The following is a 17,712-nucleotide window of genomic DNA, read 5'->3' on the forward strand; positions in this document are numbered from 1 at the left end:
GCTGCACCTATACTGACTTGCAAAACCCTAACATGCACACTGTGGGAAGTAAGTGTATCGAAGAGTGTCACTTGATCTTTATTAGCCATTAGATCTAATATGAATTTAGGCATATGAGACTTAAGCTATATTTTTCACCCAAAGGACAACACCTAAAGCATGCAACCCTATACTCCAAATACATTTTAAAATGACATTCTACAGCACCAATGGTTTTCAGACAGGGTTTTCTGATACCTTAGAGTGCCTCTACCATCTAACAGAAGTTCCTCCATATATTTCTTGTAATGTTAAAGATGCTGTCTGCTCAGTGGAGAAAAAGTACAGACATTTCTGTTCACAGATTCAGTAGATGCGCAGAAGTCATGATTTTCAGGTTTTAAAATTAACCATACAACTGCTACAGATTAATTTCCTTACTCTGACTCACTCCATTAGTGAATTCAAAGTAGTTTAAACATTATGCTTTAAAACAAATTTAAAAAATGAAATTATAGTGTGATTTGTTACTAATTACATAAATGCACTTGTATTATTTTCATAGGATCTTTCTGCTTAGCTATTATTTTATTTATAATTCTGAAATTATTTGAAAATTATTCTAAAGTTACATGGTCACAGTGCTGGAATATGTGGGGCTACATGAACAGTAATGATGTCTTCTGGAGGGTTCCACTACAACAAAAAGGTTGACAGCTATTGTCTAGACCTTATCAGATACTGGATAACACACAGGAATGCCCCTTCTTCTAAATGTACAGAACACAGATATCCACATCCAAAATAACAATGGAGAACAAATGTAGGGGTTTGATTAATTTATGAAACCTGACTTTATAGAGTTAGGATATAGGAAGAAAAATTAATAGCCTTACATTTTCATATGAATGTGAGGATACCACGACACTGTAAATTCTGTTAAATTAGTTATTTTTCTTTCTTAGTCTACATATAACTACTAGCTACAAATGATGCACCTTGCCTCTGGTGAGTAATGAAATATCAGAAATTGGGAAGTGGCATGTTATTATACTTGACTAAAATTACAACTAACCTCTACTGTATTAAAAATTATTTCTCTATCACTGCACCTTTTCTCTGGCAATCTCTCTAAACACACTTAGAATACATTACCAACTACTTCAAGTTCATGGGGGATATTTAAATGCACCTACTAAAATAACTCCAGTGGGCCTGCATTTCCAGTAACCACATCACCTATCCTGCAAGCCATTCCTTCACATTTTATCTTACCTTGCTTTCCTCTCTTCTCTGCCTTCTCAACAACTCAAATTATATTGTACATTATGAAAATAATGTTCATGTGAAAAAGTTAACTTATGTATTTGTAATACTTAACCAATGTTACATTAATTGCAGACATGCTGTTATTATCTTAATCTCCATACTTGTGATAACCATTTTTTTACAATTGTTGCCTCTTTTACTTTTGAGAACACATTTTCAGCCAAGTTGTGCTCGCAATAAAATAAAACGATTCTGACGCATTGTGATGCATATTTAATTTTTAGTTATTTCTACCACCTGTCTTCTCCACTTCACTTGCAGAGATAATAATGTGAGCATTTTCAACAGGATCTGTCAAACAAGTTGAAACACCACCTCAGGTATCTTTATTCACATAAGTAGAAATCTGACTCACTTCTACTGTGGCTCTGAATGTCTACCAGCTGAGCACTCAACAAAACTAAGGACTTGTTAAAAAATATTTTGCTAAATATTCTTCTCATCCTACCAGCTACATGGCAGCCTAACAGAAAACTTTACTGAAGAGTAGGAGCCGTAAACCATTATTCACAAGACAGCCATAATGTATGTTAGTTCTTGAGTAACAGACAAAGCACAGTCCAACCACCAAGGCTAAAGGCATAAAACCAAAAACCACATAAAACCAAAAGTAATTTATTGTAAGAATGATAAGAGCTTTCACATAATATGCTTCATCAGATCCTAAAGAAGTACAAAATATTAACATATTTAAAAAATAAAACATCCAATCAAAAACCACAAGCAATTAATGATGCAAAGGTCTATATTTCAAAACAGCTTTTAAAGGTATAGTATAATTCAGCCCAGGAGTTCTAAGGGCCTGAAACATAGCTATCCAATTCATCTCTGAAACCTCTGTTTTGTTGACGATATTGCTCCCCCCTAACAGACTCACCAATAATATCTATAACAGTGAACTTGAAAGAATGCCCCATATTATCCTTAATGTGTTTATACAATGCATTTAAACAGCTCATTCTAATGATGTCTCCAAGATACTGTAATACATGATCTTTTAATCTCTGATTTGTCTTACCTACATAAAATGATTCACAGTCAAAGCATACTGCTAGGTAGACTAGATTAGTTGACTTACAGTCAGCATATACATTAAACTTATAAGATTTCCTGGTAACAGGATGTGTAAAACTATTATTACATGACATAGAATTACAAACCTTATAGGCCCTACAAGGAAAATTACCATATCTAGACGATACCATACTAGACCTCTTAAAAGGTTTATAGCAGAGTTCCCTTTTTAATGTCAAATTATTTCTGAAAATAAAACTTGCAAAATCACCCAATACCTCTCGGATAGTGTCATCTGATCAAAGTATCAACCAATTATGTCTAATAACCTCATGAACAGAATTGATGTTATTACTATACTTCAAGGAGAAACCACATCTAGGTCTGTTATTATCCTTATTAAAGGGGTGCATGGTCCTCCTATCTGGGGGTAATGTGTACTGCCATACAGATTGCACAAGCACAAATAATCATTAATTCATGCATGGCCATAGCTGTTAGAATTGGTCTAACTAGTTTAAACTTTTAAAGATTCCCAAACTAACTTGAGAGACAACTACTTATATCCTCATGTGTGGTCTCAACCCGCCCCCATCTCCACAGTCCCTCAGTAAAATATATATAGGGTTGAAGCCACTTCAGTCAAAGTCTGGAGGCTGAATGGCGACAATGTCGAACCTGACATTGTCGAGGTACAAATCTCGCTCCCATATCGACCCATGTTAAAGCCAATTCCATTTACGGTGAGTCATATTTCGACATCAGAATTCGACATTGTGGGTTTCATGGAAGTAGGTCGATGATCCCATCATTTGATGGGGTCAGGATCGACCTTATGATGCTAAACCTATATATATATATATATATATATATATATATATATATATATATATATATATATATATATATATATATATATATATATATATTATTACTTTAGGAAACACATTTTCACCTAATGAGCATCTGAAATTGTCAAGCAGGAGCTTCACATTTGTTTGCTCATTGTCATTCCCATCAGGAAAGATATTGTCAGGCACTGCCATTTTATTCATAAATGGGCTGAATGACTTTCACGTGATTACACTGTTCCTTGATCCTAGTAGGGCTGTGAAACAAGTTGCAGATGGGCTCCATGTCAAGCTCTGCTCAGCTAGCTTTGCCTGCTGCAGTCTATATACCAATAACCTAGTCTGTAAGTTAAGGAGGGACATACAATTATATATTCTCAGCTTATCAATTAATTTGGGGAAATCACGAGGACTGGACTTTGACTTTATCAGCACTTCTTCAGACTGCAACATTTTGCACCTGACCAGAATTTTTGTTTTAAAGTCGAATGAACATGTTCAAAAACCTTAAATTACTGGATTTAGGTTTTGCACCCTTTACTCTCACTTCAGGTTTTACTCACCATTCCCCTAGACAAAAACCTTAATTTGCAAACTTTGTGACTCTGAGTAAGTCACTTACCTGCACAATGCTCCCGAGTTGCTCCTGAGAAGGAGCAATTGTTCCCAAGTGGGCTGATCAACAAAAAACAAAATGGACAAAAAACTTTCAAAAGACTTCTAAATGGTTTGCTCAAGAATGTCCCACATTTCCTGAGATATGTACAAATGCTACATTCATTCTTATGTTGCCTACCCCCTACACACTATAAACCTACAAAAATAGATCAGGCCTATTACCATAACTCAGCTTAAATATACTAATATATCAGATTTAGCCACTGTTAACTACAGCCCTGTTGACGCTGGTCTATAGCTTTTTTCTACCTTTAGGGCCCTTACTTTATGGGAAATGCCCTGACTCTCTCCCTTATTGGGGTGGGACTTCATCTCCAGACAAAATGTTATGATAGGTCTCATAGGTAGCCATGTTTCTCATCTACCAAGGTTTGAACATCCTATCAAACATTTATCACACTGAAAGCATGTAATAAACTGGTGTGTGTGTGTGTGTGTGTGTGTGTGTGTGTGTGTGTGTGTGTGTGTGTGTGTGTGTGTGTGTGTGTGTGTGTGCGTGCGTGTATGTGTGCATGTGTGTGTCTGTGCTTGTATATTTCTGCCTGCACATAACCAATTCAACTTAATAGACTACTGTGAGCCATAAGGTTTACACTAGGGATGTCAGTGGTGCTTTCAGCATGTCCTATCCACTCACCTAGCCTAATTGTAAGATGACTTCCTATCCCACTGGTCTCCACCTGATAAAAGGAAATGCCCCTCCAATGCAGCACTCAGACTATACTTTCTCCCCAAGTAATGTGAAGCGAGGAGGTAAACAACTTTTCTTTCTCCATCCCATCCTAGATTGTAGTGCCTGGCATCTAAATGTACACTGGCCATCAAGGTCATAGTTAGGGCTTTATCCCTCCATGCTACAGATCCAGTACAACATCTACTCTCCACTAAAGACACTAATTGTCCTGCTCAAGAAATGGGTCACATAGCTGAAGTATCTGCAGTTTTCTTTTCAACCAGTCTCTAACTTATATATAACCAATACAGACAGTTAAAAGATATCTGGAGATGCATGCAAGGAATTTAATTTTCAAGAAATCTGCTACAATTTTTGATAAGTTCAGTTTTTAGCTTATGTTATGTCATCCCTTGCCTACAATCACCTAGCCAAGTGCTGCAAGTTTCAGGTTTGAGTCATTGCTCCTATATCCCCTCACGCTGCTTCTCTTCATAGGTTCATAGGTAGGTACTAGGCTATCGGCCTTATGGCCTATATAAGCCTAGCCAAAAAGATACCCTGGCTTTCCCCACCCAAGAAAATGATTTTCCTGTGCCCTGTCGAGCAGAGCCATCCAATCATCAAGATTTTTCTTGAAGAGTGCTAATGAGGAGCTTTCTTTGATATAGATAGGTAGTTTGTTCCAGAGTATGCGAAGTCTCTGGGACAGGAATCTATCCCTCCAGCATGTTCTGTTTATTGTGGTGACAAGGTTTAGGTCCCTAGACTGTGCAGCTTTAAGGGATTGGGATTTCTTTAAGTGGAGCATGTCCAACAGCTCTGAGTTTGACATAGCGTTGTATGTTAGGCAGGGATCGCCTCTGAGTAGGCGATATGCGATGGAGTAAAGCTGGAGTTTTTTGAGATGGTCTGTGTAGGGCATCTGTTTGAGGCCAGTAATCCTCTTTGTGAGGTATTTCTGTTGCCTTTCTAGTTGTTTTAGATGACTTGTGAGGTGCATACCAAAAAGGGCATTGTACTCTATAATGCTTTAATGAGTGAGGAGTAGAGGGGAACAATTACCTCTTTTTTCCTGGATGAGAAACCTTTTGTGATGAGGTGTGCCACATAGAAGGATTTCCTGACTACTGTAGTAATGTGATTATCAAAGGAGAGACTACTGTACGCCTGTGTCCCAGGGTCTCTTATCACACTTTCAGTGTTAGTAGACTATCACTTATGTGGTAGCTCATTGGTACAGAGTTTTTATAAAAGGGATGGCAATGCACTTTTTGGCATTGAGCTTGAGGCCATGGCTTTGACACTAGGCATCTGTCCGATATGGCTCCTAGTTTGAAGTCATCTGTGAACTTTGTTAGCCAAAGACCTTCTGTGTTAGCCTGTACTTCTGAGAAGTAGATACCAAACAGGAGAGGACCCAGGACTGAACCCTCTGATACTCCACTTGTCACTGCTCTTAAGTTGGATTTGTAGTCTTCTACTTTCACAGTGTGGGTTCTGTCAGTGAGCCAGTTGGCAATCCACCTTGTGACATAAGGATTTCTACCTAGTTTAGTGAGTTTGTCTATAATTCCAGCATGAGGGATGGTGTTGAAAGCCTTGGAGAGATCTAGATAGGCTGTGTGAACCACCTTACCCTCATCTATGGCTTTGGTGACCACTTCAAAGAAGTCTATCAGGGTTAGGAGACATGATCTGCCTTTTACAAACCTGAACTGGGTGGGTCTCACAGTTTGGAGATTACTGGTTTCATTGTTTATAAGTTCCATGATGATATGTTTCATAGCCTTGCAGACTAGGTTCATCAGGCTAATGGGGCAGTAGTTCCCAGGGTCCCTGATGGCTCCACCTTAGTGGAGTGGGATAACCATTGCTGTGTGCCATTCAGTGGGCACAGAGCCTGAGGTGAGGCTATGATTGAATATGGTACTTAGGTGGGGTGCCAGTTTGTTCTGTAGTTCATGTAGAACACAGCCTGGGATGTTGTCAGGTCCCATGGATGCTGTGTTCTTGGCTTTGGAGAGTGTGGTTTTTAATTGTGCAGCCATGATTACAGGAACTTTGCATTCTTCCAGTATAGATATGTGTCCTTTAGGAGGTGAGAGGGGGGTAAAGTTAGCACTGAACCTATCTGCCAGGATGTTGGCAATATCAGTTGGTTCTGTATTTTTAGTGCCATTGTGCTGTAACTCAGAGCAGATCTGAGTGTTGCCATTGAGATTCCTAACATAGCTGTAGAATGCTTTGTGGTTGTCTTTAGAATCAGTGGTGATTGTTTTTCATAACTAGCTTTGGAGGATTTTATGAGGGATCTCAGCTTTTTACTGAGGCTGACCAGGGAGCGCCCCCAATCATGGGATTTTACACTTTTTTGCAACAGTCTCTTTCTTCTGTTGTAGAGTTTTTTATGGCAGGGGTCCGCTAGATTGCCTTCCATTTTTAGGAGAATAGCATTTTGGTTCTGTTAGGGATTGCATGATCCATGCACTCATGTAAGTGCTTATAAAGTACATTTGCATGATCCATCCACTCGTGTAAGTGCTTATAAAGTGCATTTGTGTCTTGGAACTCATTTGGACTGAGTCTAGTTGCTATTTTCCAAAATAAAAAAAAACAACACTTCCATGGTTCTTGACAATATTCCTGATTGTCTGCTCAGAACGGGTTAGTTCCAGCTAACAAAACCCTTCTATTATCTCTTCAAGCTGAGTCTTTACACTGGTTATATTGATGAGTTATGTAGAACAGCTGTTGTGGTACACTTGCATAAATGTGGCACCTGTGCTGACTTTGGGAATTACCACCATATTATTCTCACTAGTATTATCTGCAAGGTTATGAAACATATTATAGATGAACTGACAAACAACAATGCAGCTGTCCTGATACCCCCAGATCCACAACAGTTTGTATATGTAAATGGAGGACTACATCTGCTCAAACTTGAAGAGATTTTTAAGATGGTGTACAAGTCCACTGATAAGGTCATACAGTCTATATTACCTACCTAGACCTGGACTATCCCCCATGCAGAGATTATTGACAAACTCTCCCATCTCAAGATTAATTTATACATAGTTCACTTGGTGGGCAACTGATTATCAGACAGAGACCATATAGTTAAGGTCAGCCATGTTTGATCTAAAAAAAAACATCATCAGTGGTGTCCCACAGGGCTCTGTCCTGGACCTGCTTCTCTTTGGTATGCACTTCTCTGACATGAGCCTAAATATCAATGGACTAACTAAGTGTGCTGATGACTGCAAACTGGGGGCAATTAGCAAATATCATTGTGTTACTTAAATTTTCCAAGCAAATGTGTGGTATGTTAATTATGGGCTTTCTTTCAGTGTAAAGAAATACAGCTGAGTTTTATTTGGTAAATCTAGTGTTATGCCTGCTTTCCATATAAATAACATTCCATGTAAGCTTGACACAGTAATCAGGGTCATGGGTATCTTTGTTTATAATAGACTGTCTTTTGGCCATCATGTCTGTGCTAATTAGAAAATCCTTTTACCCTGCTCATCCCAAGTGGTATCTCCACAACATCTATAGAAGTTATAGTGCAACTTTATTCTTCCCTTATTAGATTCATCATTAAATACAGTGTTCCCTTTGGCATGTACCTTGCTAAGCACATAAACCAACTTGAGAAACTTTCGAGTTTCCTCATGAAAAAAGATCTCAGGTGTCAGTACCTTTTGCTATTATGACAAATTAAAAGCACTTCTCCTCCACTCAGTGCTATAGGGAATCCTGAAGGATGATCACTGATTGGCATTCAGTGCTATGAATGATCTCACACTCTTTAAACTCCTTCATCAAAGTAGTACAAGTGGTAAAGCAAGCAGGCTCTCCAGAGGCCTGAACCCTGTACTCCTACATCAACTTCACCAGATAATGTCACAGGTATGTAATACAAGTTTGTGGAACAGGCTGCCATTACAAATCAAGCAGAGTTTTTTCCCTAGCAAATATCTAAATGATAGATCATAAATGTTCATATGAAAATTCTTGGGAAAGCATACTTAACATGGGGAAAGTTTGGTCTCACACCAGTAGTGGTTGATGTGGCTGAGCTTCTTGATGACCAGTTTGATCATTAACTTCTAAAGATCCCATGAATCCATTGCTCTCCAAATAAAATAACATTTATGCATAAACAATATTCTGAACAGCCTTTAAAGACCGATATACCACATTTTTTCAGTGTGATTTAATCCAGGCATTCCTTTTTGATTTCCAGCAAAATTCACATATTCCATCTCTCATGGATTAAATCATACAACAACATTATGAACTTATGTCAGAAACAGTAATTATTCTGCAGAGCACTAAACGTAAGACACTCAAGGTCTCAGGCCCATATAGGTTAACATGGGTTGACAGAAGAGCTATAGGGAAATCTACCTCTTTGAGCAGTTAACTTATTTATCTTTCTCAATGGAAAAAAGTCACTGTGTCCCTAAGCAAAAAAAGGAGGGATTTCTAGGGATCATGAGGCTTATAATAGTTATGTTAAATTTTGATTATAACTTAAATGGATATACAGGACAATAGGCTTTCTTCATTTACAATGACAAGTGTGGCTTTATTCCATGCATAACCACCTTGAACAAACATTACTAAAATTATGCACCTTAATGCAAAAACATGCCAGAAGACACTATCCATATATTGTTCTTTTTTCTTAGATGTGGAGAAGGTGTTTGACACAATCTACTAGGCATATTTATTCAGGAAACTTACTTAGTATAACCTATTATCATACTTACAGTGGAGGATATAAAATTACTGTACCTTGTCACTTTGACATCTGTGAAAATTGGTCTGTAGTTTCAAAGATGTTTTTTTCCTCTGTATGGCTGTAAAATAAGTCTGCCCTGTCTCCAGCTGTATTTGCTTTGGGATTCTATGGACAGCCTGCTTCACAACAATCAGAACAGGCTGGAAGCCATTTTACTTTCATTGCCAGTGATTCAGTCTTACTCTAAAATATCCAGCTGAAGTTCATCCTACTGTCTGTGGCATCTTAATAGAAAATCTCTGCATATAAAAATGAATACAGTCTATTCTATTGAACTCCCTTACTCTTTCAGACCCCCTACTGATGTTAAAAGTTGCTGTTCATTTAACTGGGACACCCCCATGAGGCAACAAACTTAGGAACACAAATGTACCCTTGCTCAGAACATTGAAGGATTACATATGAACTATAACATAATGACATAGATACCTGATACGGTGATATGCACACAACACTGTATTATGGCCCTGTGCAGTTTCTGCCTATGCTTCAGATGAATTATCCATGATAGTTTATTTTATTATTTTATTTATTTAACATTTGTGTTAACCGTAAAAGTCCGACTTGGAACAAAGCCAATTTTCAGCGGAGGCCTGGGGAGAAATGCTCCAGATGCATGTTTTTGTAATGTGGGAGGAAACTGGAGCACCAGGAGGAAAGCCACACGAACGCAGGGAGGACATGCAGACTCTGCACAGAAGGCACCCCAGCCATGAATCGAACCGGAGAACCTCTTGTTGTGAGGCAACAACACTACCGCTGCACCACTGCGCCGTCCAAGTCGCCGCTGCACAACTGCGCCATCCGCTGACCATAGTTTGCATATTCTTTGCATGAACTGATATTTTTTTAATGCTAAATGTCAGAGCCTTTCTGGCTGAAATTCAGTCTCTTTAGCTGTACAGTACTTTGGAATTTCTCCAGGCACTATGAAAGTCTTTTTACTCAGAAGCATTCTATGTTCTATTTGCAGTGTCCTATATTAACTTTTTGTGTTCTTCTGAAATCAACATTATGGGATATGTTTTATTATTCAGATTTTGGTGTTTATGTGTCATGGGGGTCTGAATATGTTATTGGATTAAGCAGATAATTATTGTAATACTGTTTTTGTTTAATGGCTTTTCCAACAGTTGAGAATTTCAGGGCCTGGTTCAATAAGATACTGCATGTACATCAATTTTTGTATCTAAAAGAAATAATGGCATAATTCCAAATATTGTAAGACAGTATTACCCCAAGTTAAAGAGCAGAGCAGACATACCTGCCAATTGCATTTTTAAACTTTTCAGTAAAAACCTTATTGGCTACAACAGTCTTAAAATTCTGTTCTATGACAGATTGTCTGCACATCAGATTCCATTGATAATAGAAGATACTTTTCAAATCCTTCCATATATTAAACTTCCAGCTATCATTTTATTTGCTTTTTTTCTGTTGCATTGTTCTTCCTAAACTACCAGACCATTGTATAGTATTAGTCACACTAAATTAGTCAGGTATTTTCTCAATTATCATACAATGTATTTCTTGAATACAATCAACCCTTTTTATTTAGTTCTGGTACTGAAATTTGGCAATTATCTTACCCCCAGGAATTGTTTTCCACTACCGGGCCATATCCACCAGGTACACCTTAGATTTTGAGAAGGCACAACAGGCATGTATTGAGAACAGTGCTGTCATTGCAACTCCGGAGCAGCTTCAAGCAGCTTATGATGATGGATATGACCAATGCGATGCTGGCTGGCTGGCGGATCAGACTGTCAGGTATGTACTAGAATACACTCACCTCACTTATTACCTCTCCTATCCTTATATCGTATGTGGTTCTCAGGTAGCTTATTGATCTGTAACATTGTTATGTATTTTTTATAGCTGTATTTTTATTTATTTATTACTTGCTTGCTTATATTTGCTTACTGAGATAGTCAGACTAATGGTGAAACCCTTTTCAGTGGAGGCCCATGGAAAAGATTTCCACCTATACAATTACAACAGGAATTACAATATAATGACAGAAATAACAATATAATAGTATTGATTACAAGACAATACAAATTTTAAAACAGTAAGCATTACAATACAGCAGTGATTCATTACAGCAGCAATTACAGAACACTATAAATTTCAGTAGGGAATGATACAGCAGTTATTACAGGAGAATGCTTTTGATCTATTTTTTGTGCAAAAGCACAGCTGTTAAATCTCTGGCACACCAAACACTGTGAAGTTAAGGTTCAGTCTGTTTTTGAAATTAGAATTAATTGGTTTACTTTTGTAGCACAGGGATCATTTTACATCTCATATTGTACATGCATGGAAGAGTAAAGTACTTACTTTATATTCCACAGTATTGTTTATCATAACTAATACAATTAAATATTATTTCTTATTTACTTTTGTTGACCTGGCTAGTCTGACTAGGCATAGCCTCTTTTCAAAGGATTCATATAAATTATGGGAGATCTGGTAAGGACGCTAAAATAATTCTTCTAATCTTTTTTTTTTCAGTAAATGTCTTGAAATTGTCTACATCAACCAGAGCTATCAGCAGTAATGGAAATTATATGTAAACCCATTGTAGTGCATGGAGTACCATGATTCCAGTCCAAAACTGGGAAAAAGATAAACCTGTTACTCCCTACTGTAGTGGGAGATTGTAACAGCTCTTTCAAAGGTGTATAAGAAATGTTATACACCTCCTAAAGGATGTTAAAGTTGGCTATAAGAGTAGGGATTTTCCTTCATTCTCACCAGTCCCTGAATGCCGTTCCTGCTATGTCCACGCTAGTTTACGTATGTCAGTCTGTAAGTGAGTTATTTAAATAAGAGCTAATTTGCTATCATGGAGAATTTCTTGGCATCCATATCTCAAACACATTTATTTATTTATTTATTTATTTATTTATTTATTGTCGTTGGTTTACCAGGATAGTCCATTGGGCCTTAAAGAACCCATTTTCAATGGAGTCCTGGGGAGAAAAGCTCCAACAGAATGTATTTTCAACATTTGGCAGTAACAATTTTTGTACAGAGAATTATTAATAGTTCTATATACTAAAAAGTAGAACTAGTCACATTCAGGAAATCAATCATAACAGTTAATACAATAAGAAGAAGCCTTCGAGTAATGAATAAATGTAAAACATTAAAACTGATTAGAGAACAAATTTCATAGCTACAGGTGTCGAGTAGAGCTAGTTATGTGGGGTGGGAACAAGAGCATTCCCACCGTGAGGCAAGATGAAGGTGGAGAGACTTTTTGAAGGCAGAGTGGTTAGAGGTGGTGCGGATGAATGGTGGTAGGGAGTTCCACAGGCGAGCAAGGCTGAAGGAAAGAAGGTTTTTGCCAGGGGGATGAGTTGGTTTGTGTACTTTGAGTAGATTTTGATTATTTGACCTTAGAACTCTGTTAGGTTGGTGCATAGTAAAGGCAGAGGAAAGAGAGGGACAGAGGGAAGGGTTGAGAATGAGCTTGTGGGCTAGAGTTAGTTGAGTGTAAGTTAGTTGATTGGGAAGTTTTAGCCATTTTAGGTTATGGAGGGAGAGACAGTGGTGGGTGGAGGACTTTTGGCTGGTGGCGAATTTTGCAATTTTGTTATAGCAGGAAGTAAGTTGTTTCTTTAACAAGGACTGAAGATTAGTTAGTAGTGGGGCACCATATAGCAGGGATGGGATTAGGAAGGAGGTAGAGAGAGTGATTTTAGTGGCAGATGTGAGGTAGGCATTCTGTCTGTAAAGCATGCCAAGTTTTTGGTGTGTTTTTTTGATGTTAATTTGCAGGTGGGAGTTAAATTTGAGTAGGTTATCGATTTGGACCCCAAGTAGTTTGGTTTCTGACACAAGTTCAAGAGGTGAGTTGTGTTGTGTAGTAATTGAGAAAGTACCAATGTCAGGAGGGATGACTTTAGAAGGGTAAATAACATGAGTTTGGTCTTGGCAGCATTGAGAGCTAGATGATTACAAAGCATCCATTGTTCTGTGGAAGAGAAAGCATCTTGAGTAAGTTTTTGTAGTGTAGAGATAGAAGAGGCGGAACAGATAATAGTAGAGTCATCTGCATATTGGATGATGCTAGAGAAAGGGATTGATTTGTGGAAGTCATTTATAAAGATATTGAAGAGAAGAGGACCCAGTATGGAGCCTTGGGGAACTCCTGTAGGGGTACTAAGGAAAGAAGAGGTAGCTTTTTTCCACTTTACAGCTTGACTTCTATTAGATAGGTAGCTAGAAAACCAGTTTAAAGAGGAGGAAGATAGGTGAAGATTAGAAAGTTTGTTTAAGAGCAGGCTGTGTGAGATGGTATCGAAGGCTTTGGACAGGTCAAGAAGTAAGGTGGAAACAATTTGTCCAGAGTCACGGGCTTTATTTACAACCTCAAGGAAAGAGAGGAGGGCTGTCATGGTGCTATGATTGGGTCTGAAACCATGTTGTGTGGGAGTTATAAGATGGTTGTCTAGGAGGTGGGGAAGGAACTGAAGTTGGACACATTTTTCTAAGAGTTTAGAGATGGGGGACAGGATGGCTATTGGGCGGAAATTAGTAATGTTATTATTGTTACCACCTTTATGTAGAGGTATAATAAAGGCTTGTTTCCAGATTTGGGGAACTGTGTGTTCTAGTAGAGAGCGGTTAATTAAAATGCTAATGGGATAGGCAAGAGTTTCAGCAGCTATACTGAGAAAGTAAGAGGGGATATTATCTGGAGCATTGGTACATGGTTTCAATTTCTGAAGGAGTTTTTTAATAGTGTTGTTACTATTGGAGACCCAGTCATAACCTGCTGTATTAAATTAGAAATGTCATACTGTTCCTATGATTGTCTATAGCTGAAGCAAAAGTATAGGAGAAACTTTCGTATGTAACCACTGTATGAAGCCTTTGGATACCTTTGACCTGTTATCTTATAACCACATTGGTACATACCCTTGTGGTGTATATTGAGTTTGCCATATATATCAGCCATCCTTAAAAAAAACTAAATAAATGGTTTGTATTTTGCTATAATATATTAATATCCTTGCAACTCTGCTGATGCCTATATCAGGCTAAAATAATCCAGTTTGTACATAAGCTGCATGATGAACAATTAAGTACACAATTACCATCCTTTCAAAAAAAAAAAGAAGTAAAGGCAGCCCTGTTGTTTCCAAGCTTTTCAGTGTCAAAGGATATTTTTTTTTAAAATAAAGATCCACCACATCCACTTCAAAGGAGGGTGATAAATCAATGCTCTCATCCAGACAACTGGGCCTTTTATGTCAAAAAGTACAGAATTATTCTTGATCAACCTGAGTCCAAATTACATCATGTGGAATTCAGCCAAACAACCATTTAGTGATTTTCTAAAGTTCACAAAGGCCAAAACATTCCTAAGCAGCAGTGAGGAAGTGAAAAGCTCTTTTTGTCTGATGCTTTAATGGTCAGTGCAGTGGTTCTAGAAATCTTACTTGTGAACTCTGCTGCCTCATCATATTTTTCTGACATAAAGTTGATTTAGAAAGTAGAGTGAGCTATAAAATTAATTTCCAATGTCCTGAAGAACAAGGTTGATCTAATACTGCTGTGGAGAGAGTAACTTTTCTTTCTAAAAGGCTACCTTATAATTGACAGAATACATTAAGTTTCAGCAGCCTGATCCCAGCTTTTTTCAGTCATCTCCAGCTCTGCTAAAATCTCTGCAATAAGCATCAGTTCTCTTAACTTGGTATCTTTTTAATTTTTTTATAGAGGAAAAGAAAGTGGGTATACATCTGTGGGTGCTTAGTGAACTTTGACTCCAGAAAATGCCATACCAGAAGACCTATGTTAGCTTATACCTCTGACATGGTTAATATGTCCAGAGCACCCTGTGTTGATTGTCAAGCTCATCTCTTCACTCAGGTGTTACAGACAAACTCACAAATTTAGGTGTACATTTCTACATCCCCCAATGGACAGCAAAATGGCTCACAAACAGGACACATGAAATTAGGGTGCGGGAATTCACCTCCATCAAGAGGTCTATTACTAGTGGTGTCCCACAGGATGTGGTACTTGACCCTCTACTGTTTAGAATATACTTCTCTGAAGTTAATTCAAATGTAGAGGGCCATTGGATGACCAAATTTGCTGATGACTGCAAGCTGGGTGCAATCATGGAATCCTCCAAAGATAAAGATATCCTCCAGGATGGTCTGACACAGACAAATTACTGTTGTCAGAACTATGGTCTAGAACTCAATGTAAAAAATTGAAAAATTATACCCTTTGTGAAGATGACCACCATTGCATATGACAACGATAACATTCCCCTAAGAGCAGATCCAGTGGTAAGGGACATGGAAAGTCAGGTTGACAGTAACCTGAACTTTGATCACAATGGGTCCATAGTAGTGAGAAAATCATTCCGCATGGCACAGCTTATAAGTAAGGACATAGCATCTGGTTCTAAGGAGATCATAGTACCACTATACGCATCCCTCATTAGAGTATCCACAAAGGTTCCTCACTAAAAGAATAAAGGGTGTAAATAATATGTCCTATGTGGGCTGCCTCAAAGCTCTGTCCCTGTGCTTGGTCTCCTATAAATTACTGAGGTGTGATCTATGTCTAACCTATAAGACATTCTTTTATCCAGCCCTGATGGATCTGCTATACATTTGCAAAATGAACAGCACCAGACTTACCCAATCTAGGGATCTAAATCTTGTCTGTTACATAAACAAAATATGTTGCAGGGATAGGTATGTGTCTCAGTAATTACCCCTTCTCTGGAACAGACTTTCCATTCATCTGGAAAAGCGCTGTTCCCAAGGTCTATTGAAATGAAGTTTGAACCAATGGATGGGAAATTACAAATTCACCCCTGAATTTTTACCTGTGGCCCTTATGGACAGAGGCAGTTTATAGATGCCTTGAGGCACAGGCATATATCAAATCTGTTCTAGCCTGTGGACATTGATAATTTGGAAAATTTGGACATGAATGGCTAGGCATAAAAAACTCTAGAGCCATTAGCCTAGAAACATCCTATGATCTTATGATGCTAAATACTAACAGTATCAGATCACATCTGTGTAAGCAAGCCTGACATAAGAACAGTGACAAACCAAACTAGACATTGTCTCTCCAGTCAACAAGATGCAATACCACACTAGAGATAACCATACCCTTTCTGAAGATCAAATAAAAGTTTATCTTTTATATGGTTAGCAAGGGCAAGCAGTCAAATACAGTCTAGTCAATATAAAGCCACTAGTCCATACTCCAAATGGTTAACCACTCTAAGAACAATGTCATCTGATCTCATCTGTAACAAAATGTGTGAATTCTAAAAAGAAACATGTCAGCATGCTGTGTAAATTGTAAGCAGTGTTTACACTCAATTTGTACCATAATCCTGTATAATAAGCAGTGTTTGTAAGGAATACACACCCTACAGTTTTCCTGTATTATACATAAATGATTTGTGAACACATTCTGAGAAATCCACAATTGTATATAAATTTTAAAGAAGATAACATCTCCAAATATAAAGTTTTCCTTGGATAGTACAGCACACAAAACAAAGAGTCGTAACTGCTGCTTCTAAAAAATTGGTGCATTTGTGATTCAATCAGTTTTTCCAAAACAAAAGCTAAATCTACATTATCAACTCACATTTCTCACAACAAATTTTGTCCAAATTAACCTAGTACTGGATTAAACTAGACAACTCCCTCAAAGAGTTAGCCTTCCTGTCTACTGTTAATGTGTGTGTGGAACCCATGTATATGGGCACCTCATAAGGCAGACCATGTTCATATGCATGGTTCATCCTAGGATACCTGAAATGACTATCACAACCTGACTTCCACAGATCTGGTCTGCCCTTCTTTAGTGGTGTAATTAACCATTCCTCAGGTCTATCATAATATCTAGCAACATGGGGATTTCGCAGGTGTTGTCTACATGACATTTGAATGGCAGAAAATCTATAAGGAAAAGGGACAGTGACTTATTTTAATTTCACATCTACAAAGTAACCATTTACTAGTAACATTTTCCAAATGACTTCAGAGTTTCATCTTAGTTCCTAAACAATCAAGAGTTGCTGAATAAGAAGTTGAATATCTAACCCGACACTACCTCCTCCACCTTCCCACTACTATCACACCTCCTCAACTAACATGTACAAGCATACCTTTCCTATACTCACTGCATGCACTCTCCTTACATATCTTTCATCCTACCAAAGCTCCATCATTCCCCCACTCAACTACTACCACTGTACTACTACTCACACCACCACTCATGTCTCACCCTCACTCAGCTCCCCTCCCACCAACTCAAGAACCATCCCTATGCACCCCCCACATATTCTACCAAATATATTACTCAAACATAAAGCA

General features: G+C 38.0%; 1 protein-coding gene across 2 annotated transcripts in view; it reads left to right on the top strand.

The window, feature by feature from the left end:
• The window catches only part of ACAN (aggrecan), a 538,406-nt gene that overhangs the window by 146,874 nt on the left and 373,820 nt on the right, over window positions 1-17,712 (top strand). For both annotated transcript variants that reach the window (XM_044078192.1, XM_044078191.1), the window contains exon 4: window positions 10,933-11,107. In XM_044078192.1, coding sequence (XP_043934127.1) covers window positions 10,933-11,107 — 175 coding nt within the window. The remainder of the gene's footprint in view (window positions 1-10,932; window positions 11,108-17,712) is intronic.

The sequence above is a fragment of the Protopterus annectens genome, chromosome 7.part0 (assembly GCF_019279795.1).
Source record: "Protopterus annectens isolate FY-2018-M chromosome 7.part0, PAN1.0, whole genome shotgun sequence".
Taxonomy (NCBI): domain Eukaryota; kingdom Metazoa; phylum Chordata; order Ceratodontiformes; family Protopteridae; genus Protopterus; species Protopterus annectens.